This window comes from Pundamilia nyererei, unplaced genomic scaffold (genome assembly GCF_000239375.1).
Source record: "Pundamilia nyererei isolate P.nyererei 1_Seehausen unplaced genomic scaffold, PunNye1.0 scaffold00166, whole genome shotgun sequence".
Classification (NCBI taxonomy): Eukaryota; Metazoa; Chordata; class Actinopteri; order Cichliformes; family Cichlidae; genus Pundamilia; species Pundamilia nyererei.
Window position 1 is genome coordinate 196,341 of NW_005187567.1, and position 25,862 is coordinate 222,202.

The window sequence follows — 25,862 nt, forward strand, 5'->3', positions numbered from 1 at the left end:
TTGTGTGTGTGTGTGTGTGTGTGTGTGTGTGTGTGTGTGTGTGTGTGTGTGTGTGTGTTATATATTTGTGTGTTTAAGTGTGTTTGTGATCAGGTTGTGTGTCTATGCATATTGCATTTCTGTGAGTGCACAGCTCACCCGTGTGTCTTGCAGAGACGAGTCATTTTCCAAGTTTATTGAAATTAAAAAGTGGTTGCCATGGCAACATTTGGATTCTCTGTAATTATGTTGATTAAAAATGTGAAAATTAATTAAAAAGTCAGGAAAATGATCTCACAGCAGATGATCAGCAAAACATCAAAATGATTCAGATCTGTCTCCCTTTCCCTTCCTCCTGCTCTCTCTGATACACTCAAGCCTTCCCTTCCTGTCTCCCTCTGTCACACTTCAGAAGTCCTTTATTGCCACACAACACTGAATTATCTGCATTCATCGCTCACACAAGCTTGTCTCCTTTCCTTTCACACTTAGTGTATATAAACACTTTATGGCATGATGAAGTTTGTCTTCATGTCCAAAGGGATAAAAAAAACAAGGCAAAACACAACAGCACGGAAAATAAGACAAACTCCCCCCACCCCCCACCCCCCCTTCATCCAATCACTCAGCTCATTCACAAGTTTTTAACAAGCATGACAAGACTCGTCTCATGCTGCCAAAGCAGACGCATCAGCAACAAAAGTAACACTCAAAATGAGGAACCTAACAGTCTCAGTTTCTCTCTTCCAGCCTTCTCCATTACTCAGTTCTCTCACAACCCGTCTCTTGTTCTCCTCTGACAGAATGAATAAACAGGCTAGCAAAGTGTAATCGCTTTCTTTTATTAGCAACAGCAAACACAGAAACAATGACTTTACCCTGCGCCCCTCCCTCCCTCTTCTCCGTCTGCTCCTCTCATCAGCTTTAATGAACCACAAATCTCATCAGCCATCCTTTCATCAGCTCTGCCATCACAACTTCCTGCACTTGGGCTCAAGTCTTTAAACCTGACTACTTATAGCATGTCTGTTTCTGCTTCTGGCTGATGACCAGGAGGACTGAACATATTTGGCTGCAAGGCAGAATGCATATCTTCTGCTAACAGTTGGAGTTAATATTAGGTAAAATTTGGTAATGACGGTTTGAGAGGCAGCAGCGTTAGTATGACAGCTTCGCTTCACAGCTCTGGTTTACTTAATGGTGATTCACTGCCAGTTAATCTTCAGCGTGTTCACCATGGTGATCTTAAGGAGGATGGTGTTATACATTTGCAGTCATCAGTTGACCGTGTTGTTGAGGTGGCAGTATAATGACTACTTTGTACAGCCTGACCTATTTCTCTCTGTCCCTTTTTTCTTCATGAAAGGTGCGTGTCTGTGTGTGTGTGTGTGTGTGGGGGGGGGGGGGGGGGTTTCTCCCTTTAAACAACATAAAATGAACACTGATCTTGTGAGCTGTGATACTAAGCCTGTGTTGTTTTTGTGCATTTAAATATGTAAATGACTGTGAGACTGAGCCAAACCACTGATCATATTCAGAAAAATATAGACAAGAAGGGCGCACCTCTCTCCACTGGCTCATAATGAAACTTGCCTCAGCCCCATAATCAAAGGCAAATGGGAGTGGTGTGTATGTGATTATACCAAGAACATCTGGTGCTAGACACCATCAAAAATGCAGGTAATAGTCAGCAGGTTAGTGATGTGAGGGCATGTCAAAGCTAGTGGCCCTAGCAACTTTGTAACATAACACAGCATTTTTTTAAACTATGTTTAGAGTAATCCTTGATGGAGCAGACCATCTCTCTGGTTTACTTGAAATATTCTGTGACACAGATAAGAATTTAAAGAGAAAGCTCTTAAACTCTACAGTGAGGGGATCCCATGGTTTTGGTATGCTGTGGGGGTATTTTGGTGGCATGACAACAAAGATGGATGGGTCACGTGGTTACAGGGGACAAAACCCACATCCATAGGGCATGAAATTAATGTTTACTGGTCTCCTTTGGGATTTGTACTTACTAGACTTTAACCCAATTTAATACCTATGGAAAAGTTTTGACTAACATGTTAAACTCCCCCTAACTATGATAAATATGAAATATTGTGCCAAGGTGCATCGAGGCTTCAAGTCAGTTAACTTTGGGCAATGTTCCTGTAATTTGCAAGCCATTTAATATTTAATTATACTGCATGCGGTGTCATTTGTACACTTCAAGAATGAATTTAAAACACATTTCACTCTTTCTTCAGAAAGTTTTATTCAATTTGTAGCTTTATTCGAGTTCATTTCAATTAATTTCTAATTTCCTCATGTTTAGATAGTGCCTAGCTTTTTATTATTCTAGTATAATTTTATACAATGATTTCACATTGAAACAATTTTTTTCTTTCCATCACAATTGCAAGATTTATTTCATGTGTCAGGGTTTTCTTGATGCTCTAATTTAATGCAAAGAGTATTAGCTCCATTTCAGTCCAGATAGAGAACACCAATAAAGGCTTCTCAGCTATGTGTGTTCTAATTGTGCACCAGTGATTGCGTTTCTTCTGCCTTGCTTTTCACTTCCTCCGACTTGGAGTAGGACTCTTCACCCCTCTTCCCAGTGCTGCCTTAGGAGCGGCAGGGCTAGGAGTTGAAGGGGCAGCGCTCGGAGCAGGCTGAGTCTTAGGCTGAGGGATCTCGATTGGTAATTTAGGTGGGATGATTGTTTTAGGGGTCAGAGTTGGTTTTGCCTCAGGGATTTTCTCCCCATGGCGATACACACTGACCTGGAGATAAAAATAGCGAGACAAGGACATAATGTTAATACCCATACGTGCATTTACTACAGCGGTGAACACAAAAGGATTGTTTAAAGGGCTGCAGCACATTGCATCATCAATAGAAATTATTTAGGTATTTTTAATTTTAGAGAAATTTGGATTTTGTATTATTTTATATTAATTCTGTCAAAATCAGGGTGAGCAAAAGTAACAAGGTCAAATATCAGGCCCGTGTAAGGTTTTTGTGCTGCTGCGATCAAAATATATCCCCATGTTGGGCACCAATGGAAAGAAAATATTTCTGCTGCAGATGACGGCTCAGAGTAAATTCAGTCATTTGTGTTACACAGCGGCAACACTCACCACTATATCCACAGACTCTCCTCCATATTTATTCTGGACAATCATGGTATATCTGCCAGAATCCTCCATGGAAACGCCTTTGATCGTCAGACTGGCAAACTTGCCCTGGTCCAGGGAGACCACATACTGGGAAATGAATTCAGAGGTTAAAAAAAGTGAGAAAGCCAGTGGAGGGAGTTTAGCATGATTTATTCTTTAAAATGCCTTACTCAAAGTGGCAGCATGAGCAAAAGCTGAGCACTGGTGCATGGGCTGAATGGACAAAGGGACTAATGATGTATTCCTGTCTTATCTGTTCTGCTGCACTCAACCACGCTCAACCAAAGTATGGTGAAATTGAATTGAAAAGCAATACAGATGTGCCCCATCCATATTTTTTTAGACCACCCAAAAAAAACCTACTGTATATTGTCTCTGATACTCTAGTCTACACAGAGTACTTTATTCTGAATTGTACCATGTACTACGAGTGGTGCAGACAAGAGCCCAACATTTTAAATTGCCTCTTGTACCTGCCCACTCACTTGTAAGGTCTGGACATTTATACATTTTATGGAGTGGTACTTTCAGCAGGTTAATTACATTATTAAGAGAAACACTTGCCTTTTAATTACAAGAAATAAAACGGTCTAGTAGATTAAAATCCTAAAAATGGTAGCCATTAGCATGCTATGTGTTCTTGGTTAAATGCATTAATTTACTAGACCAATGTAGGTTAAGCTGTGTATTATTCAGGGAAAAAAATATTCTAATTACAGTCATTTCTATAATACAGATATTATAAAATCTGACAATGACTAAAAAATAGTAACTTCTGCTTATTACACTACTCGAATTGACATGCTGTGTACTTCCAGAGTCAAACATGAGGATTAGATATAAAATTCTCTGGATCTTCTTATGTTCATGTTTGTTTTTCATTTATCTTCATGCATCCTGAGAAGCCTCTGTTGTAACTAAGTGCATGAGAGACACTCTAGAGGTTTGGAAAACTCATCAACAAGGGCCTCGCTTCTTGTTTTAGACAGATTATTAGCAGGTGAGGGAATGAATAAAGGAGAAAACTTGAACACAAATTCCTCCTGGACCGGGGTTTCTCAAACTTAAATCTTCAAAGCTGGTAGAAGCTGCAGGATTCTGATGTTATTGAAAGAGCTTTCGTTGACTAACGACAGACTGTAGACTTACTGTACTCTGGTTGGCAAGTAGGTTAATGAGTTATGAGGGGTAGAGTTGTTCCGTTACTGATCTAGGATTGTGCTGATAATACTGACTTTGGGGTCAGTATAGAAGCGTAGTGTAGTTTCCTAAATCTTGGTGCTCTCAGTGGTAAATACACTCACCTGCCACTTGATTAGGTATACGTTGCTAGTTTTGGATTGGATCCTGTTGTCTTCAGCCATAACATCTTTAGCAAGATGCTTAAAACATTCATCAGGGATTTTGTTTCATATCGACATGATGGCATCATGCTGCTAATCTCATGCTCCACCACTTCCCAAACGTACTCCATTGTTGATCTTCTATTTTTGATCAGAATACTTAGACTAGCTCGTCTGTCACAAATAACCCTGCTCATGTACATTCAAAGTCTCACCTTTCTTCCCCCTTTTGATCCCCCTACATGCCTAAATGTACGGCGTTGCTGCCATTGGCTGATTAAATATTTACTTTAATAATTTCTTGAATCGGTGTACCTACTAAAGTGGCTGATGAATGTATAAAAAGGGCTTTGACACAATAGGGACAACATCACATTCATGAAGTTCCTAACAAGGAACTAAAGCATATCAATGGTTTTGGGGTATTGTGCATTTTATTACTACTAATCATTTGTACTAATTTAAATATACATGAAGCATGCTTTTTAGAAAGTACTTCATTACCACTTTCAGTATTACCAGAAATAGTTTTTTAATTACTGCTATTATTTTATATGAATACTGGTTTTAATATCATGGTAAGTATTATAGACATTGACTTTTGAACAGACATTATCTGATCAAATGAATCTGGAGACATGATATCATGAAGCATATTTTAGTAGACACATACTGAGTGTGAAATTTCCACAAGATAAGTTAATAGAAACATTATGTTGTAATTGTGTATGGTTAATGAGACAATTAATCATGAGACAGGAGGGGAGGAGTTGAGTTTCTGAAGAGGTTAAACAGAGTCAGAGAATAAGGCAGTATTTATCGGGAAGGAATCAAATAAAAGTACAAAGCCCCGTCTGAATATGAACTGGTTGTATATGTGACTTGCAAACACAATTTAATTAGCTGAAAACAAGTTGTGAAATTTATTTTGACATAACTCCAATAACACATTTACACATTTACCTGATCATCAGGCTCGACTTCCGATCCGTTCTTCAGCCATGACACCTGAGGTTTGGGGTCTCCACACACTGTACATGTTAAACTCAAAGTCTACAGAAAGCATAAAAAATATCTATTAGCAAAATGAGACCGAAAGCATGCAGTTTCACACACTTACACGCCTACCTTCTTTTCCATAATGGTGACCACATCAGGCAGTCCTCCCACCACCTTACCACGGTCTAAAACAAACAGTTGTTAACATTCTAGGTTATTCCTATTGTTTATTATATTAAGCTATTATATAAAGGAGAACAGGAGGATAAACTTACTCTTCTCAGCGTATGCCTCGGCCCTGAAAAATCAAAGCAGTTTTGTATTATTATATAAATTCTGTCACTAGCAAATCTTTATTTAGTTCAAGTTTTACTTTAGCCAAGTCGTTTCTGGTTAGCTTTCATTACCTGGCTCTGACCACACATCATTTTTTCTTTGTTTTTTTCTTTTTCCTTACGGTTAACTAACAGTGGTCAGATGGTGTGCTACAAGGTGCTTTAGATTTACAGCCAAACCTCCTTTTAATATTGTTTACTTCAGGAGTTTCATGTATATTTCCTGGGGAAAAATGATATTGTTATGTGAGGGCTGTTGGAGCAGCATGGCAGGACCAGAGGTCAGCCACAGGACCAGATGGTTGGGGAAACTCTGCTCTCCTCTTGGCAAGTTGATGCTCAATCAAAAGGGTAACAGCGTGTCACTTGTTTCAATGTGTTTGTAAAGTCTTGTGCTTAAATGTCTCTCTTTGAATGTTAATTGGAAAAGGGATTTGGATGGTTTCCACACTGCATGCAGTGTTTAGTGTTTGCAGTCTCAATCCCTTTCCTAAAAGGATTTGCAAAATGTGTGTGTGGGTGTGGGGTTTGCTTTGGCCCAATTAGCCGACAGACCCCAAAGGATCTCTGCTACCTGACTGCTTCTATTTTTAACCAAGATTTTTATCTCAAATTATAATGCGCTGGACTCTTTCCAGACAGCCAGCCTTGGAGTTTTTGAATTTGCTCAACTTAAAGATGCAGGGTAATTTTTCCTAATGCTGTATTGATCATTTATGCAACTCGAGTTGCAGTGATTTAACAAGACTTTTCAAAACTGTAGCTGTAGGTGAAAAAAAAACATACTTGCATGCAGAAGTTTTACACCTCTTGGAGCTCTTTAGATTCTGCTCATGCAATAGTGCCAGGGAAGCGTCTGATTCGATTTGCAGCATGCTACATTCATGCAGTAGTGATTTAAAGCATACACACAGTTTCTTCAGTCACAGAAAAAGGAGAATAAGTCATCAAATAATATAGTGATCTAATCTGAAAATCATAACTTTATTCTGGGATTAAATCCGGAGTCAGACTTGCACAGGTCCTTACAGGGCAAAGCACAGGCTAATTAAACAACTAAAATATTCAAAACAAGCAGTTAGTTTTAGTGTAGCAGTTTGGAGTTAGGAGTGCACTGATATTTTAAAGTGACAAGTCTAATCAATGCATGGATCTACACTGATTAACACTGAGCATATAGTGGTTACAAAGGCTCATACAATCCTTCTGCAGTGTCTCAAATGATCTGAAGGCTTTGCACTGTTTGAAATGTGGAGAAACAAATGTTAATGAAATTTCCAATAGATGTTTTACTATTCAAATACAATCAGAACGAGAGAGTCGAATATACGTGTATTTATAGAAAACCTCATTCTTTACATTATTTGAAGCAGGAAAACAAGACTATTGTTTTCTGTATGTGAACACAGTGTAGCCTGGGAAATCATTACTTTGAACTATTAGATGTCAAACTCACAGTTATGAAGCAAATGTGAAGGAAGCAGTGATTCATCATTAGGCGAGCCAGTCTGACACATAAAGGCACAAGATTTAAAAAAAAAGAAAACAGCTTTGAGAATATAGTCTTACTTTAGTTTCTGGAACTCTGCAAAGGCTTTCTCATATACTGTTAAACACAAAAACAGAAAACAGTCACTGTCACAGCACATGCCAGTTTACTTTCCTTTAAATTTAGACACACCTAGAACCAAAATAGTCTTTATAATATCAAAACAGAATCTTTCCCTTTTCCTGCTAATGAACATGGTAACATTTTTTTAAAAGAAATTAATAGTTTTAAAATGGTGGTAATACAGGAATGCACCTTTCAGTTATAACACTCATGAATGTGTCATAAATCAAAAAAGTAAATTTGAGAAGTTTTAATGGAGATTTTTTCCATACAGTGCTGTGCAAAAGTTTTGAGCCGCAGTAATTATTAAAGGTACAATTTAAAAATGGTTCTTTGCTAATTTTTCTGTTATGTGTAGACACAACACTGCTTCAACCGTTGAGTTGGTGGCCATTTTTATGCTTGAATGATACATAGGTCAGTGTTGGGTGGTTTAAACCAAAAAAACCACTCCTCTATAATTAGCCAGAAAATGAGTGAAAAGCAGCTAATGTCCAAAGAAAAAATTTTCAAAGCTTTCTGTCTTTCAAACGATTAGGGAAATAAAGAGTAGCTCAAGACTTTTGCATTGTTGTGTATGTAATCCGATCCACACTCAAATGTATGTAACTCACAAGCAGCAGTATGAAACTGGAGACTTTCATACTCAAAGACTAGCTGAAGTATAACCAGAGAGACTACACGCTGAAAGACAGCCATAAAAACAAGTGACTGTGTTATTTTCTACCCTCTTTTTACAGAGTTATCGATAAAAACAGGAATTAACTCTGGAGGGAAGGAAATAAGAGAGGAAAAGTACTGAAAGTACTGACCATCACCGCTGAGGTCCAGTGTGCGTTTATGTGAGTTTTCAGGGTCAGTGATCACGATGGAGTACTTGCCCTTGTCCTTCTCCACTGGTTCAACTACCTGTGAATCAATCAGCAAAAAAATGATCAGCCACATGACGGCAGAGGCATCAACTCAGTGTCTTGGTATTTATTTCTGCTTTGCGTGTTTTGAGCTATGATTTAAAATGAGATTAATTTAACAGGTAGGCTAATTACAATTATAAAGCTTTCTGACAAAACAATCGGAAGACACGCTACTTAATCAACTTTAATGAATTTTAAACCATTTTTATTCATTAGCTTTCCCTTGTGATTATCCCTTTAATTTATCTCAAAGTTTCCTCGTCTCTGCAAAGACACTTTGAGGACTTCTACAAGCAACACAGACGAGCAGCAGCACCAATGTCTGAGGTGCTTTACTGTCATAAAGCTACTGATGTGTGAGATTCCTCCGAAGCATATACTGTTCAGCTTTGTATAAAAGATGATAATACCTCCATTGTTGCCATAGCCGGGGTTCCACCAATCACAATCTTGTCACTGTGGGAGAGTTTAGTCTCACTGAGGAGAAGAAAAGAGAGGTTAGTGTGTGTTTGTGTGGTGGGGGTTTCTTTTTGAGCGAGTGAGGTAAATGGAAAATCATATTTACATGCCTCGCTAATGTCATGCCGACCTCTTGCTCTTACACAAACCCACAGAAAAGACAGTGAGATGTTTTAAAATAAAAGCTTCATAATTTTTATTCAGTTTTACTTCATTGTTCTTTCCACTTTTTCTTTCATGAACCCATTTTTTTAACATTTTATAATCTCTGGAGTGAACTGGAGTGCTTTTAAGTGCAGAAAAGCCTTCCTTCTCTATAGAAAATAATAGCTGTGTGATTTCTGTCACAAAATGGGGCAATTTTACTGCAATAACAGGGATAATGAAACCACTTGCCAATAGCCCATCAGAAGTTTTATTATGCGGCTTATTGTTTTTCCCACTCGCGGCAGTTTAACTTGAGGGAAAACCAGAATAATGCGTTTGTGGTCAGCATGTTTATAGGTGGACTTAAAAGAATACTCTAGTAAAACAACTACCAGGACTACAAATACTGGAGTTATGCGTATTTTCTTCCTCCGTTCCTTACCTTCATCTTCGTACTCCAACTATTTGGTATTATGTTTGTATTTGTGAGGCGGTGTTAATTCTGTGTTTAATCTAATTCCTTACCCATGATACCAGGTGATGTTCATCTCTGAGGTGTAATACTTCATGTGACACTGCAGCTGAATGCCTGTTGCTGTGCAGTTTATCACAAGCTCTGCTGCACTGGCTCCTGGAGGAGGTAATGGAGGCGATGGAGGTTGTGAGGACCACGTTTGAAATCAAAGTGAAATACATGTTTTCCTGCAGCTGCTGGACTCTGTGACCTCACTATACTGTGAAAGCTACTGCATGCAGAGATGAATTAATTGAATAAAAACAAACTTCCATTTTCAGCCATTTGTAGGATCTATTTTGAAATTCCCTTTTGTCCAGCTTGGAGAGGAAAATTCTGCTAATGAAGCAAAGAGCAGATTGTTTATATCCTGGCACTCAGTAAAGCACTTCAACCATGACAGGTTTTATTAACTTTTTTTTTAAGCCGTTATACCTAAAAGGGCATTTTATACTCCACAATGTCTGTGTCGGATTTTCCTCACTGCACATTACAAGTGGGCAAGTGTGTCATCCACCTGGTCACATCACCATGGTTTCCCATTATCACAGTAATGAACCCTCTTCTCCTCTGCAGCCACTGCTGTAACAGTTGCTGCAGAGCTGTCAAGTGACTGTCTCTTAAAATAGGAGTAAGATGCTCCTCCACACTGTCACTGTGACAGCGCAGTGGAATTTTAAAGTGATTTCACCACATGATGGCACGATGGCCAAATGCTTCCAGCATGACAACTTCTGCCACACGCTGATAAGTGTGTGTGTGTGTGTAGCAGAGGGTTTTTAAAACAAGACCCATATCAGCCTGATGACGGATCTACCAAATCTCTCATCACTGGGGTTTGATGGTGCCATGTTAAATTTAGATAATTTGAACTGGATGCCTACAGTGGGTAGAGGGTGGTGCTGGTGGTGTGTCGTACCGTTTTTAACATGGATGTCTCTTTATGAGATTATTGGTGTGTGTGTCTATGTGCAGAATGCAGCGACTTACCAGCCAGTTGGCTGAGCTTGTTTATGGCATCGTCAAAGACTAGAAGAAAGGCAGAGGAACACGGGGTCAGAGACGGAGCCAAGAGGATGGAAAGGCATGATGCTGCTCTCTGGTGGCTGCATTCAGAGCTCAGTAAGGAAGGTTTAATGAAAACATGGGAATCTGTTACTCTATGGTTTCCCAACCCAACATAGTGAAACAGTGTAAATACCTGCATTTGTTTTGTGAGGTACACTTTCAGCAGATTGTTTCTTGGCATACTTGTTCATGTGAAGCTCAGTCTCAGTTAATTCATATATAAACATCTTCACATATCAAACATATTAAACTTAGGCACATCAACATCTGTGAGGAATTTGAGAAAGTGGGTTTTTTTGGGTTTTTTTATTTTTTTAAATGAAGTGTTATTCTGGGAAGCTATTATACCTATTGAATCAGTTGTTTTACTCACAGTTTTAAGTGTTCTGGGTCTGTTACCAGATAATATCAGACTAAGTGAAATGAAGAGGTTATGGGTCCCACTGGCTATGACATCAGGATGTAAAACAACATTAACGCACTGGAAATCAAGCAATCTGAGCTATTTTGGATAGCAGATCAAACTGCATGCAAAATAGTTACATTCAAACAAGTGACACGTAGAATAAAAAAGGGAGACGAGATATTTTTGGAGGGGAGCTGCCTTTTGGAATTGACAAAAAATGTTTCTGACTAATTTTAACAGTTTTGGCACCAATCATAATTTATGAATCATTCAAGATGTAATTTGTAGACCGAGGCTTTTTTATTATTTCCTTTTTTCTTGTGTTGTGGTTTTGTTTAGAAAAAATAGGAACAATTGTTTTTCAGTATGGTAATATATCTACTTTGTATCCTGCTGCTTTTGAGGAAAAATCAGTGAAAAAAAGAAACAGTTTATAACATTTTTTCCCCATGTCAAGCATTTTATTTATTCTTTTTGTAAGAATAATATACTGTAGTTAAACAATTATACTTGCTCAGTAAGACATCAAGCTAACTATCCAGACAGTGAACTTGTCATTTTTATTAAGCGGTAAGATGAACTGCAAAAATAGAGAACATGTTTACCTTTTCCAGAAATGTTTATTTGGCTCATATCTTTTCCTCTGTCATCACTGATGGTGGCTTTGTAAATTCCTGCTGTCTTCAGTGAAAACTGGAGAAGAAACAGTGCAACATAGGGAATGCAGATTTGTCAATTTTAAACACACCATGAGGACAGCGTTGGGAAAAAACAAAAACATAGTCTTTAGTGCCACAGTGTGCTCTTACCTCTTTAATTGGCAGTTTACAGACTCCTGATCCCAGGTCAGGTTTTACATCCGGGATGATCTCCGTGTCTTCTCTAAACCAGTGAAACACTGATTCCTTCTTCAAGTTAGCAACCTGTTAAAATCAATTAAAATTGCGTATTATTATTTTCGAAAAACAGGAAGTGAAGTTTTATTGTCACACACACACTTTATATTTTATACAATTCATCGAACAATGCAAATCCAGATGACCAGTGATGTGCTGTATATAAAGTCTTGTTTATGTGGTAGTTTAGGAAAATCAAGAGATGTCGACGAGGCTTTTGAAAGACAAAGGAAGCAAATGCCTGCAGCAAACGGATTAAAGTGAAAAACAAATCTCTTAAATGTTAATACATTGGTGCTTTTGTTTTCTGAATATAAAAATAATACTAATCGGAGAAAATGGTAAAACACAGTTTAATGCTTGGCTGTTTAGTTAATGAACTATATGGTAAGAGTGCATTAGCATTTGAAGAAGGGGTTATTTAAAATGCCTGTTTGCTGCAGTACAAGTACACTTATTCTTGCCTACAAAAGTCAACAAGTCAACCAGAGGTTCCCAAATGTTAGCACATAACTGTACCTCATCGACTTTTTGCAGTAATTCTCACCCACTTGATGGATTAAAACGTAAATCCTGTCTTTCAACCAAAAAAACTTGAGGCTGTTTATATTTTTCTGCAACATATTATACCCTAAATGATCCCATATTAGAAGTAGAGCATTTTTCTGAAAACTGGTTGATGTTTAAGCTTACTCTGTTTTGATACTCAACAGTCAAATAATGAATGCATATATTTACTATATCTCTGCATAAATCAAAGATATGCTGATGTCAACTTAACTGTCCCCGAGCATATAAACGGCCACTTTAATTTTAAAATGTTCTTGATAATATACTTCATTCTAACAAGGGCAGGAAAAACCGTGACAATTCGAGTTATTATCTGTCTGGACCTTATCGTTACGCAGCACTGTGGCATCCACACTTAGTCTCCATAGAATATCTGCTCAGTAAGTGAGCCTCCCATTTGTCAGACTGTAAATATTCAATAAATATCGAGTACCACTGTGTTTACCTTGCAGACCAAAGTGACAGAGCAGTCATCCCCAATCTGAAGTGATAGAAACTCACTAAAGTGGGGGCCTGTAGTGAAAGGAAACATGAGAGGAAGCCTTGAAAATGGACATAAGCTTTTACAAAACACTTGAGGAACCTTGTTATAAGCTGTATTAACTGATGTGTGGTTTTAAGGTTGCAGCTCGAGAGTTTATGTAAAGATAGTGTACTTCTCTCCTGTATGCTCACTCATTAGTTATCTCCTGGGTAACATAGTGTTGTGCTGGTCTCAGGCTAAATTAAGAACAAAGCTCTTACAAGCTTAAAATTGGATGATGTTTTGTATTTCTTACCCTCTTTGACTCTGATGTACTCTCTCCTCTGGAAATCAGCCTCAGCCAGTGCTGCCTTGAAAGCTATGTGCACATACAGATACACATAAACGGAGAATAATTAAAAGATCAAAGTGTTGCTATAGATTCTTTTTTTAGTGGTCCCCCATATGAGAGCAGAATCATAATTTATGAAATCAAGCATCTTTAGTTGAGTCTTAGGGAGTCCTATAGACATGAAGTTCAAACCCTTCTCTACACTAACGGGCTTAATACATTTCCATAATGGGATCTCTAATGCAGCAGATGCTAAGTCTACTGTCATACAAAAAAGCCCATTCTATACACTCTCTGCTACATGTCTGTGTTTCTCCTGGCTTAGGCTTGACAGCATACCCCCTAATTAGTACGCTGAAAAATAAGAGGTTGTGATAAGTTCTTTCTGCACACATCCACTTAAAATAAAAATAAAAATACAGTCCAGAGGGTATTGTTCTTTTTTTTTGTTGAATGTAGTCGGATACTGCAGGTTTTGTGGGGTCCGACTGGGTTGGAACCACATTTGAAAGGCTGATCGTAGGACAGCAGTAAACCTTGGCCCCTCTTACCATTTCCAATCAGAACCAGTGAGCTCTGTGCCTTTCCTCCTCCATCTGTGATCTGGCAGGTATATGTCCCCTCATTCTCCTCAGTGAAATGATCCATGATGAACTCAATGATCCCTGTAGCGACGTCATGAGCCATCTTGTTGGGCTGCAGAAAAATAGAGTTGTAATTTTAAAAAGCCTACTTGACGACAGACTTTGTGACTATCATAACTTTTGTGTAGTTAAAAACAGCTGACTGAACTATTGTCTTGATAGAAAAGTAGGTTGTTCACCTTGAAGCTAGAATATAAATCATTCATCTCTTCTGTTTTTATTTGCAAGGCTCACTTAAATGGTTTAGCCCATACTCTGGGACCTTTCAGTTTGAGCCTCGCAAAAATTACAGCTGAAAGAAGACTACCTGGCTAACTGATATATCATTTTCTGGACTTCATTTTCCATTTGCATGACTTTCTACACCCATGAATTTCAAGTACTGCATAGGGAGAGTGGCATAGGTAGGAACTGACTACAATCTGCGGGTAAACTAAGATGTATCTTACATCAGCTCCAGACAGTTCCTTGTTGTTTGCAAAGAATTTGTAGGTGACATTGGAAGAAATCTCCTCAGCCTGCAGCCAGAACCTCATTCGGCCTCTCTCCAGAATCTTATAGGCCAACTCAGACTTCAGCGGGATGACTAGAGGACAAGAGGGAGGAAGGGTAAGGGGTTTCAAAACATTATTGTCCTTGTTTAATGAGGAGACGAAGGAGGAGAGGACAGGAGAAGGAGAAGAGCTTAGGCAATGTGATGCAAAAGCAGGTAAGACTTTTTTCTTTTTTTTCTTTTTTTTTTTTTGGATCAAATAAAAAGAGAAATCTGCCCCTAAAAAAAATAAAGAAATCAGAAATCTTCAAAGGCAGAAGAAGAAAGAAAAATAAAAGCATAAAAGAGGGAGAACGAGAAATGAAGTGAGCAGGTAAGGCAGATTAAGACTCAGAGGAGAAAGTTTTAAAGAAGAGATTAAAAAGGACAAAGAGAGAGAAACTCAGAGAGATTGAAAGAGTCAGCCAAAGGTACCTACCTGGGTGTCTGATATCATAACTGAGCGCCAGCATCTTTACCAACTCTATAAGGCACAGACACATTATTTTATAGACACAGACATGCAGTTATCATACATGTGACATTTTATACATTGGTCTAATTTTACCATTAGCTTCGATGAGGTACCAGATAAGTCAGGGAGAGGAAAATCAAGGAACAAAAACATTAAAACTGAAGCTTAAAGCTGAAAGAACAAAATTACATTGTGACTCATAACTGGCCCTGAATGCTTACCCTGAAACACAGCCTGTATTATGAGTTGTTGTATTATTGGAGCCTCACCAAGTACCTGTGATATAACTGAAATGAATGAATACTTGCGTGCTAGAAATTCAGAAATTATTGCGAGTTACAGTGGAATAACTGTAGGCCGAATGGGAAGCAATCAGTGGAAGCCACGTATTATAGCCTCGTAGCAAACTGGTGCAATAGAAGGAAAAGCGTTGTGAAGCTTTCTGACAGAAATCCTTTTGCCACAAAGATCTGGTGGTAAAACATGTTCAGTGCCCCAAGCTTGGAGAAATAATGCGCTCTGCTAGTATCATCAGCTGTGTAATGAAATTGTTTGTTGCCTACATGCCAGGCTGATTGTTTTTAAGTATGCTCTCACTGCTTTCATCTTTTATTGCATTCTACACACTGCCTTAGTTCTCCGATACAGTTTTCTTTTGATTTTGGCTCAAGTCTGCGCTTTTGATGTAGTTATTAGGGTGTTGCTCTACAGCTGTTCAAATTTTCACGATCAAGGCATGAGTGGTATTTGCATGCAATAGTTTAACAGAGGTAGGAAACGGATATGGAATGCAAACTAATGCGATGAGATGATTAAGATAATAAAGGCAACATCGCAAATTACCATAAGTCAACAAGGGCAAATGAGCCATGAGTATAGAATACAAATAAACATAAACATGAGAGATTTCATTAAGTCTAAGTTGCAGATTCTTTTACAGATTTTCACATTTTTCATGACAGTTGACTGGGTGCCTAAGCATCAGAGCCATCCTTACTTAGCAATGAATTGAACCCACCTTCATTAGAGATTGTGTAGCTGGATGACACTCCCTCTGTGTTTGTGACAGAAACAGAATACGTCCCAAAGTCCTCCTTATCTGGGTTCTTGAAGATCAGCTTAGAGCTGCAGTGGAGGGCGGAAAAGAAACACAGACACACACAGTTAGAGAGATTGTTCAAGCTGAAATTGAATGCAAATGTTTGATGTCATATGCATGTTATATATGTGTGTGACTGTGGTCTTACTGGGTGCCCTCGGATTTAATCACTACCCCTTTAGAGAAATCTGTGATTTCTTTATAATCTTTCTTCCAGATGAACTTGGAGCCTTCGTTTATCTGGCAGGACTCGAATGACAGAACAATGTCACCTGACTTCTCATCCACCACACAGGACACCTCCTGGGAACCTTCAACACACAGATAAACATAGTTTTTAGACTCATTTTTGTCTCCAGTTAATGCCCAGAAAGCCTAAACAGCTATTAATGTGAGCTTTGATATTTGATGGATTGATATCACATGTGTCCACTCACTCTTAAACTCTTGCCTTCACCACTGTCAACAATAGTGCAACACTCACTCAAAGCAAAACCATAGCACTTTGTATGCTTTACAAAGAGGAACTTGGAGACACATATTTATGAATTCTAATACCCTAATATTCTAATAGTAAGGTATTCAGTTTCTGTCTGCTGTTAAATGTTACCTGCCACGGCCTTGGCAGTCACAGGGTCAGAGGCCATTGAGGCCATACCCACTCCAGCAGCATTGACTGCACGCACTCTGAACACATAGGTAGTGCCCACCTCCAGACCTGTTACCTAGGACACAAACAGACAATCTGTTGCTAGGGGGAGTGGAGGTGTGAACGTCTGTAAATGGGTGTGGTAACTTTCAACCTGTGCAAAATTGACAGGTAAATAAATTATGACATAATAACAGCATATTCTATTCTGAATCTAACAATACTATTTATTTTGTTGATCACTTGGTGCTGTGAATGAATGTAAAATATATCATCCTTTAGCCCAGCAGCAGCTGGATCTATTATTATAATTCCCCTTGTTCTTTTAGGCAACTTACCCTAAATATTAATAATGCATGAGTAATCCGTATTGTTTCAAAGCATATTTTTATTAGATCACTAAATGGTCTTGGTATTATTATAATTATTCTTGTCTTATTTTACTTTACTGACGTTCCATTATCACACATAAGTGATTCACCTTTAACAGATTTTCTTTTTGTACCATTTCACCAAGTAGTTACTTGCTTCATCCACTAGATGTCAGTGTCACACAGTTTTTTGTACCTACACTGCTGCAGTTTTGGTAGTGGTAAATAAAGTGCTGGAAAAAGTGGATGAAAATTGATGTTTTGGGGAAAAAAAGTTCAGTAAAGATGAAGAAACACACTGTTACATAATAAACATCATGCACTGCATTTTACACTTGTTTCAGCAGTGCCAACATTTAGTCTAACCTATATGTTATATTGTAAATTAAAAGCGTTATTCCAATTTCTTTTGTCTTGCGTGCTTGAGTAAAATCTCTGATGAGCAGTGGAGGATAACCTCTATGATTCATAGATTGGAACAGTGATACCCTCACCTTTAGGAAGCGGTGACTGGCAGCTTTTTCATTGGCTGTGATCCAGTTAGCAGTACCCTTCTTGGCATACTCAACATGGTAGCCTGTGATTGGTTCAGAACCAGTGTAGACAGGCTTTTGCCACTCAACCACCAATGAATTATCTCTCACTTCACAAAAGGTCAGGTCATAGGCTGGGCCTATATGAGCCAGATGATGAGAGGAGAAGAACAACAATTCCATATTTATCTTTCTAGAAGTGTAAAAGCTTCACTTTTGACTCAGAGTTTAAAGTCAGTCACTAAAAAGTGAAATTTACTAACCAGGTTCTGGCATTGTCCAGGCATCACATGTAAGGTCTTCTGAATGTTTGGACGCTGGTCCAAGACCAGCCAGGTTGGCTCCATAAACCTGGAACTGATAGACTGCTCCCTCTGTCAAGTTCTCCACCTTTTAATAAAATGTTACATGGTTAACTAAAATCCTAGTTATCATTATCAATTTAAACAAAATGGACATGCCACTTTCAGAGATGAACAGGCCAGTTTTGCACAAAATAATCAGACCATCCCAAATAAAATAATATGTATCTTAACTTTTGTGTGATATATAATAAGAAGAGTATGCAAGTATGTATGCAAAATTGTGGCCCTCTTCTGTTTGTTTTGATGTTTGAATGTTATAAAAAGAGTCCAAATACCTTATAAACTCTCTCTGTGATTGGTGGGATATGAACCTCCCTCCACATGGTTGTTCCGCTACGTCTTTTGTCCACATAATACTCTTTGATCTTTGCTCCTCCAGAGCGAAGAGGCTTCTTCCAGTTCAGGATCATTGAATGGCCGTCGCAGTACAGCAGTGCAATGTCATAAGGAGCAGATGGGGTGGCTGTAAGAACAGTATTGAGTTTTAATTCTTTAAAATGAAAAGGTTTGGGGCAGTTATCATGGTTAACATCTGCAGTAGTGAGCAAATATTTGGCATTACTGACTAAGGGCAGCCTTAACAGTCAAAGGTGCTGACTCCTGGGATTCATCACTGAGACCCAGCTCATTGATAGCCTGGACGCGGAACATGTAGGTTTCTCCTGTGGTCAAACCACTAACCACAAACCTGAAGAGACACAAACGTGACACAAAGCCCATTGTGTAATAAGCAGCCAGAGAAAAAAATCAATTTTTGAGCCCAACAGTGTGTTTGTGTGTCGCTAGAAACATACTTGGCGTTCTTGTGAGGTTTGTGATTGGCTGAGGTCCAATTCTTGGATCCTTGCACACACTGGTCAATGTAATAACCAATCAAATTATTAGGTTCCTTTGGAGGAGCCCATTGGATGAGGACAGAGGTATCTGTTTCCCTTGTCGCAATCACCTGACCAGGAGCAGATGGTACGCCTGCAATTGATTAAAAAATAAATAAAAAATAGCTACATAATACTGTAATTACAATTAAGGATACTTTATATTAGGTTCTTCTGGTTTTCAAGTGGCTGCTACTCAGTATCTATACCACAACCCTCTTACACCTGACCATAATTTTTATGTCAGCTTCATGTTTGAAACATTTGAAACAAATCTCTCAGCTGACATATTGAAAACTTTTTGTAGTAAGCAGTTCAGAAGATCACCCACACCACATTTTGTTGTGAAGTAACACAGAAATACAATTAAAGGTGTTGCAACTGGTAATTGGTCATAATAAACACTACTGCTGTGTAACAGGAAAGGAAAAATGGAGGCAAACCTTTGAGTTCCTGAGTCTGAATAGGTCCAGTTGGCTCTGATGGCTCACTGGTCCCATAAATGTTGGCAGACAAAACTCTGAACTTATATTGTTTTCCCTCTGCCAGGTCAAAGACAGCATAACGAGGAGATCGAATAGGGACCTGGGTGTTAACGCGCTGCCATGCGCCACTGTCTGCCATGCACTGTGGAGAGACGGAGACATGGAAGCAAGTTTGTTTACATTTTAAAAATGTATTTTATTTTTTCCAAGGCTTGTCTCTATATGTGTTATACAGAAGACCTGTAAAAATAGTTTAGGAACACAAGTTAATGCAGCTGCATAATATAAAGGAGAAAAAAACTGCTGTTACTGCTTCGTCAAACTATAAACAACTGTTGAGGGGGAAGTCAGTGAATTAGAATATGACATTGTTTGTTACCTTTTCTATGTAGTACCACATGGGAGCGCTGCTGGTGTACGCTGGGGCTTTCCAGCTCAAAACAACATAGGTCCTGTCTGTTTCTGAGGCATTAATTCCTGATGGAACACCTGGAGGCTTTCCTTCAGCTACAAAGAAACAAGACTGAAAACGTTAAAAATATAATACATATTATATGTGGCGTAACAAATACACGAACCAGTCGCTTCCTTGCGTACATCTGTTCAATTGCTTAACATGTATGTATCAACTTCAATTCAAACCCACCTTCAACTTCGTCATGGTAAGACACGATATCCAGTCTTCCTCCAAGCCTTTTGGCTACAGGAAGATAAAGAGATGATCATCATGTGTTTGTGATTGATAGTGACCTTTTTTTGAGATCATTTTAAATACAAATTTGTTGTTTATATAGGAGCTGAACATGTACCGTATCTAATGCTATAAAATAGACTGATTAGTGTGTATTTTACAAGTCTAACCTGCCCCCAAATAAAAGCATGAGATAAGTACAATATGACATAATTTAGTTACATAATGTGTTTTTTATTATGTGCTTTAAATCAGGGCTGATTGTAATTCTACATGAATAACTGTTTAGCAAGAAACAAGAAGACAGTTATAATTTCAAACAACAGTGACTACAATAATGACAACATGACACATGGCAAAACTTCAAAACACTGTATTTTTAAGGTGAGCTTAGACATTTCTCTGTATTAGTGTAGTTAAACCCACCGTGAAGCCTCTCAAACTCAGTGGGGTCCATTGCAGTGATGGGATCAGACATACGAGAAGGTTTGCTGATTCCATGGGAGTTAACAGCTCTGACTCTGAAGTAGAAGGAGTGCCCTTCAAACAGCCCAGACACCGGATATTTGCAGATCTTTATGGGGTGATCGTTACATTGGGTCCAGTTTTCAGTTCCAACCTCACATCTAAGAAGAGAAAAGATGAGAATGTCGCAGAGTTAATGAGATGAATGCAAAGAGAAAGATCTGACAAAATACTGGTATGGCATGGAGTCATTATAAACATGTAACTATTGCAAAGAGTAATATGTGTACAAGTTTATAATGGATGTTTTATGTTTTGTGTATGCTACCATATTATTAAAAAATGCTGATTGGTATATGAGATCAGAACAGTGTACCTGTTGGAGCCTCACTGAAAGCACTTGTGCTGAAATTATCTGTTCATTATGATGCTAGACAAAAAAAAAGACATAAGCAGGAAAAGAGCTTGCTAAGCAAAAAAAATGCAGATTGAAAAAGAATGAAAAGCAGCCAATAGGTAGCAGAGCATGCCCATTCCTGCTCTGTTTAGGTAGGTTAAAATATGAGCGACAGAAGAAATAAACAAAAGCAGCTGTGTATTTTATGTGCAATAAAGAGAACATGGACTGCCCCTCTTCCTTGAGACAAAAAAACAGTAATTTGATACTCAAGTAAGCTCAATAGGATTACTTAAAGTAATTAGTTTGTCTTTATGCTGGCCAGTTTATCTGTTTATGGCGTTTATACCAGTAACTCTTACTTGTCGACAAAGTATCCCAGGATTGGACCCTCTGTAGTTGTATTAGGAGGCTTCCATGACACAATGACATAGTCTCTGTTGGCATCATGGATCTTGATGTCCATAGGAGCACCAGGTGCAGCAGGGACTGGAGGAGGACCATCTAGACAGGAAGTGATGACGTGCATTGTTTTAATAATCACATTATTCATAAGAAATAAGAAGCAATAATAATTAGCATTAGCAGTTAGCAGAATAAGTATTATGTTGACAGCAAAACCGTATCAGTTTCATAAAATCTAAGCTCCAGTTTCCAAACTGGATTTAGAAATACGTTAATCTTATCCAGTCCAACGCTTGGCTCATCTTACCTGCGACTGAGACAAAGGCGCTGTGTTCTGCGGTGCCTCCTTTAGTGACCATGCGCAGGGTATAGAGACCCTCGTCATCTTTGTAGAGATTTGGAAGAGTCAATTTGCTGAATCCTCTACCAGTTTCAATCTTCACCCATTTAGAGTCAAACAGACGAGTGTCTAGGAAAAATGAGACAGGCTCATTGACTCAGCTTCACCGCATAACTCTTATGAACCTCAACTATAAAATGCTAAAATAATGAAACATCAAGTTTGAGTAAATAAAGCCTTTCTGCATACAACAAAAATAAGCTAGAATTTTCTTTTATACCTCAGACACACACGTAGCAAATGAAACGGCTCACAAATTTGGGGTGATATTACTTGAGTCTACTTAACTGCTTTTGGTATAATTAATAGGCAATAAAAATAGTGTCCATAACATTTTCTAATTTTTACCACTGCTGTGCCTCTGGCTGCGTGTCGGCTAGATTGGGTCAGGCAGTCACTGTGGCATTTAGCATATATTACTAGCAATTATAGGGTAATTACTGTATCATAAAGTGCTATTTTATATCAATTACCATCTCTGTACCACTGTGCCTCAGGCTGTAGGTTTGCCAGGTTGGGCTCCAGGGTCATGGTAGCAGAAAGGGTGGCAGATTCACCCTCGGTAGCAAACACTGGTCCAAACATCTCCAAAAAAGTAATGTGGATTTTAGTGTAATGGATCTTTGGAAGCATAGAAGCTGGGGAAAAGAAGAGAGATAACATGAAAGAGATAGTAGAACTGGTGGTAACAGCATGTTGCTTCACACGCTCTTTTGAAAGGAGAATAGAGGAATATTATGTTAACTCATATTAAATGATATAATTGTATTACAGTTGTAATTTATGAGTATTTTAAAATCTAGTGCTGATGTTCTCTGGAGGTAATTACTTTGCCTACCTTCATAAGGCAGCCATGCATATGAACAGGACTCTTCCTCCTGCTTGAATCCTGCACAAAAAAACAACAAAAAACAGTAAACGTTGTGTGTGATTGGCAGCAACGGCCAGCTGAAATAATACAGATGTGCAGTTACAGATTTGCATGATTCATCTAAATATGATTACTTTTTTTATGAATAACATTTATTGTAAAATAACCCTACATGAAATTTGTTGAAATGTTTCTAATTGCACAAGTAACTCCTCATAGTAAACACTCAGCTGTAGGTATAGACACTTTGTGAAGTAGCCTCTAGTCTCAGAAGTGAAACCAAAGTCAGCAAAAGGAGAATCCTGTGGTCTGTGTGTGTGTCTGTGTTGGGTGGGGGGTCTGATTGTATGGAAGTTTATTGGGGAAGTGACACAAATGTTAACCCAAGTTTAAGTTATGCTTTAATTTGCTAGTTTTAAATCCTGTTTTGCACAATCAGGGTTGATTTTGTAACATATGGTCCCATAGTGAATTAGCCTTCCTATTTAGAGAATAGTGGGTTATGATTTGGGGTGTGATTGTATTTCGATTATTGTGCTTAATAGGTTGCTACTGTAAAACCACGTCCATGGTTTCCTAGTTAGACCTAGTTCCTGTCACAGAGTTCCCTTTTTGCTTACAGCAATCAGTCTCATCGTTATTTGCCACAATAATCACAAAAGTGTTATCAACCCAACTTGAAATATCATTACCGAAGGAAGTTGGATATTCTCTGCTTGGAGGCATAGCATATGATCGTGAGGCAGCATCAATTAAATAATTACTGGAATTTGATTTATGGAGTACAAGCGGCGCTTTTGCTCACACATCACTGTGGTTTCTTCTAATTGGTCTGGGCATGTTGCCTGCTCCATATCAAGAGTTTGTGTACACCTTGTCAAGTGTACAGTCCCTGATGTAAGTTAACCTCTCAGTGTCGCAAGTATAGCACTGGTTTCACAAAGTCTTTATTGAGTCGATTGAGGCAAGCTATGGATCGTAGCAACAGAGTGGTAGATCGTGCGAATGGGTGGCAGACTTGGGGTGTTTTGGTACTTTGGCTAACTCAGTTAGCAACACTAAACTATAAACAAATGTTTACGTTCTTGCATCTGGTCTAGAGTTTTGGGGGTTGGCTTGTGTGTGTATGAGAGTCAGCGTGTGCAACCCTGTTGCACGTCCATTGCTTTACACTTAAAGCCTCTGGTTATCAGATTGAATGGCTTACTCTTCACAATAATGGAGGCCTGACTGGAGGCTTGTCCATGGAGGTTTACAGCCATAGCAGTGTACTGAGCTGTATCGTCAGTTGAGCATCTGGAACACAGAATAAACATAAAATGGTTGCATTTTGATCAAAAGATTTCCCAACAGATTGCAACAGATTAAAGAATAAACGAAATGGTGATTGAGCACTGTGTCATACTTAGCATACTTAGCTAAATTCTGGGACTTCATGGCAATCTTATGGATTTTACAGTCATCTGTGAAATTACCGAAACTGCCTAAATAGCAGGTGAGCTACATATTAGAAGATCTGCCCTGACAGGACTAACTGCTCTCTACTGACCCATTGCCACTGTGCATTTTCTCCAACAGCGTATATGAATCCACTTCACCAAATAAGCAATTATTCCCCACATGAATGCTTCATGTTGCCAGGGATAATCAGCAGTGGAGAAGACAGAGCACAGATTGTGTAAAGCTCCATTCACACTTCAATTAACAATGCTTGGTTTACTTATTCAGAGAATGTTTTGGTTTAGACCCACAGCTTTCCTTTTAGGAAACACCATGTGCCAAATCTCACCTGACAAACAAAGCAGTGCTTGCAGAATACTCAGTGCATAGTCCTTTGAGTTGGAAACAAGGTCACAGGGCAGGGGGTTAATTGTATCTTCTGTGTGGGCGGATTTTATAATCTGCCAATATGTTAGAGCTGCAATGCAGTTCATCACAAGCACTGTGTCTGCTAAGCTTTCTCTACGTTATATTTACATAGAGGTTACTGGATTTGTTTTCTATAGAGCAGTGTAGCTACAGATCTTTGGCCATTCTGGCAAGTTGCAAAACTTAAGTGGTCTTTTTGTTTCTGCTCATACCGCTCACTTTTCCACAACCGTATGTCACACCTTTAGCATGTGACATGAGACTTTGACCCCTTGACAAATTAATAAACTGATATAGTCATGAAAGAGGATGTTATTAGCATAAATTGCAGAAGTAATGTGGGGGAGAACAGCGAATGTACTCTCATTAAGTCGCAAATAACTTAAGCTATACAGTGTGTAGGTGTAGGACTCGTGAGGTGTCTATACATAACATAACTTCTTGCTGTCTATTTCTAACCCTGCTTAATGCCATGCTAAAGTTTTGCGGTAACTGTTATTTTAATTATTTAGCTATTTTAAAAAGTCATAAGTCATGGTAAGAATGCAGTACTCAAGAGTATGATGTGCTTCATGGGTGTTTTTTCTCCAAGGAGTATTAACTGCTGGCTGTACAGTGTGTAAGTAAGGAAACAGCGGTGGCCTGAAAGATTCCCAGAGTATCACGTACCACTGAGGTCAGCACTTGAACAGCTGAGCTTCCACAGACTGGAGGGAGAGTAGGATAAGCTCCAGTCCCCTGACTTTAACTACACAGCCCGCCCACACCTTCAGGTGACAGACGGTAAACATCTCTGATCTAATTTTGTGCATGGGGCTTGAAAGAATTAAGGAGGAGGAGATTTCCAATGGCTCGCTACATATTCTTAATCCCGATATTTGGGCAGTGAGACCAGTGGCCTTGTAACTCAGTGCACTTCATCTTAAGAAAACACAGAAGCAGACAAGTACAAGCAAACTACAACCCATTTCCAAAAAAGTTGGGATGTCTTATAAAATGTAGATTCAAAAAAGTAACATCAAGGAGAGGGAGAGAGCCGTACAGACATGGACAGAAAGAGACGGGAGTTTTAGATTGTGACCCATTCTTAAAGTTCAAAGTTAAAGGAAAAGCCCTTTGTGAGAAAGATGCACCATAGTGGGAAACGTTTTTCCCACTATTGTGCTGGACTGCTGTATTATTGGATTTTCTTCTCTTTTGGGGTCTTTACCTTACAATATAAAATCCCATGAGATGACTGCTATTAGTAAATTGGTGGCAGATAAATAAAAATATGTTCAAAAACTCTAACCTTTATTGAACTTAATGTACCTTGGGATCTCCAGGGAGTGGATTCCACCTTTTGCTTCAACCAGATATCTTCCAGAAGACAAGTCCAGGATCATTCCATCTTTATACCTAAAATTGAGCAAAACAATACAGTGGGGCAAAAAAGTATTTAGTCAGCCACCGATTGTGCAAGTTCCCCCACTTAAAATGATGACAGAGGTCAGTAATTTGCACCAGAGGTAC

The 25,862-nt window shown here is 38.7% G+C and overlaps 1 protein-coding gene across 1 annotated transcript in view; it reads right to left on the reverse strand.

Annotated features, from left to right (window-relative positions):
* Positions 1-2,214: 2,214 nt before the first annotated feature.
* The window catches only part of myom2b (myomesin 2b), a 35,435-nt gene continuing 11,787 nt past the window's right edge, over positions 2,215-25,862 (reverse strand). The window contains exons 14-48 of the mRNA XM_013914012.1: positions 25,662-25,762; positions 23,689-23,777; positions 22,449-22,499; positions 22,084-22,248; positions 21,518-21,679; positions 21,168-21,309; positions 20,370-20,569; positions 19,899-19,952; positions 19,632-19,759; positions 19,211-19,394; positions 18,687-18,861; positions 18,459-18,580; positions 18,168-18,355; positions 17,791-17,917; positions 17,489-17,667; positions 16,585-16,699; positions 16,123-16,285; positions 15,894-16,000; positions 14,840-14,884; positions 14,318-14,454; positions 13,776-13,920; positions 13,189-13,251; positions 12,855-12,922; positions 11,753-11,866; positions 11,549-11,636; positions 10,460-10,498; positions 9,481-9,586; positions 8,760-8,826; positions 8,248-8,344; positions 7,393-7,429; positions 5,764-5,786; positions 5,618-5,673; positions 5,453-5,542; positions 3,108-3,233; positions 2,215-2,750 (exon numbers count right to left, since the gene is read on the reverse strand). Of these exons, the coding sequence (XP_013769466.1) occupies positions 2,541-2,750; positions 3,108-3,233; positions 5,453-5,542; positions 5,618-5,673; positions 5,764-5,786; positions 7,393-7,429; positions 8,248-8,344; positions 8,760-8,826; positions 9,481-9,586; positions 10,460-10,498; positions 11,549-11,636; positions 11,753-11,866; positions 12,855-12,922; positions 13,189-13,251; positions 13,776-13,920; positions 14,318-14,454; positions 14,840-14,884; positions 15,894-16,000; positions 16,123-16,285; positions 16,585-16,699; positions 17,489-17,667; positions 17,791-17,917; positions 18,168-18,355; positions 18,459-18,580; positions 18,687-18,861; positions 19,211-19,394; positions 19,632-19,759; positions 19,899-19,952; positions 20,370-20,569; positions 21,168-21,309; positions 21,518-21,679; positions 22,084-22,248; positions 22,449-22,499; positions 23,689-23,777; positions 25,662-25,762 (3,963 nt within the window). The 3' untranslated portion in view covers positions 2,215-2,540. The remainder of the gene's footprint in view (positions 2,751-3,107; positions 3,234-5,452; positions 5,543-5,617; positions 5,674-5,763; positions 5,787-7,392; positions 7,430-8,247; positions 8,345-8,759; positions 8,827-9,480; positions 9,587-10,459; positions 10,499-11,548; positions 11,637-11,752; positions 11,867-12,854; positions 12,923-13,188; positions 13,252-13,775; positions 13,921-14,317; positions 14,455-14,839; positions 14,885-15,893; positions 16,001-16,122; positions 16,286-16,584; positions 16,700-17,488; positions 17,668-17,790; positions 17,918-18,167; positions 18,356-18,458; positions 18,581-18,686; positions 18,862-19,210; positions 19,395-19,631; positions 19,760-19,898; positions 19,953-20,369; positions 20,570-21,167; positions 21,310-21,517; positions 21,680-22,083; positions 22,249-22,448; positions 22,500-23,688; positions 23,778-25,661; positions 25,763-25,862) is intronic.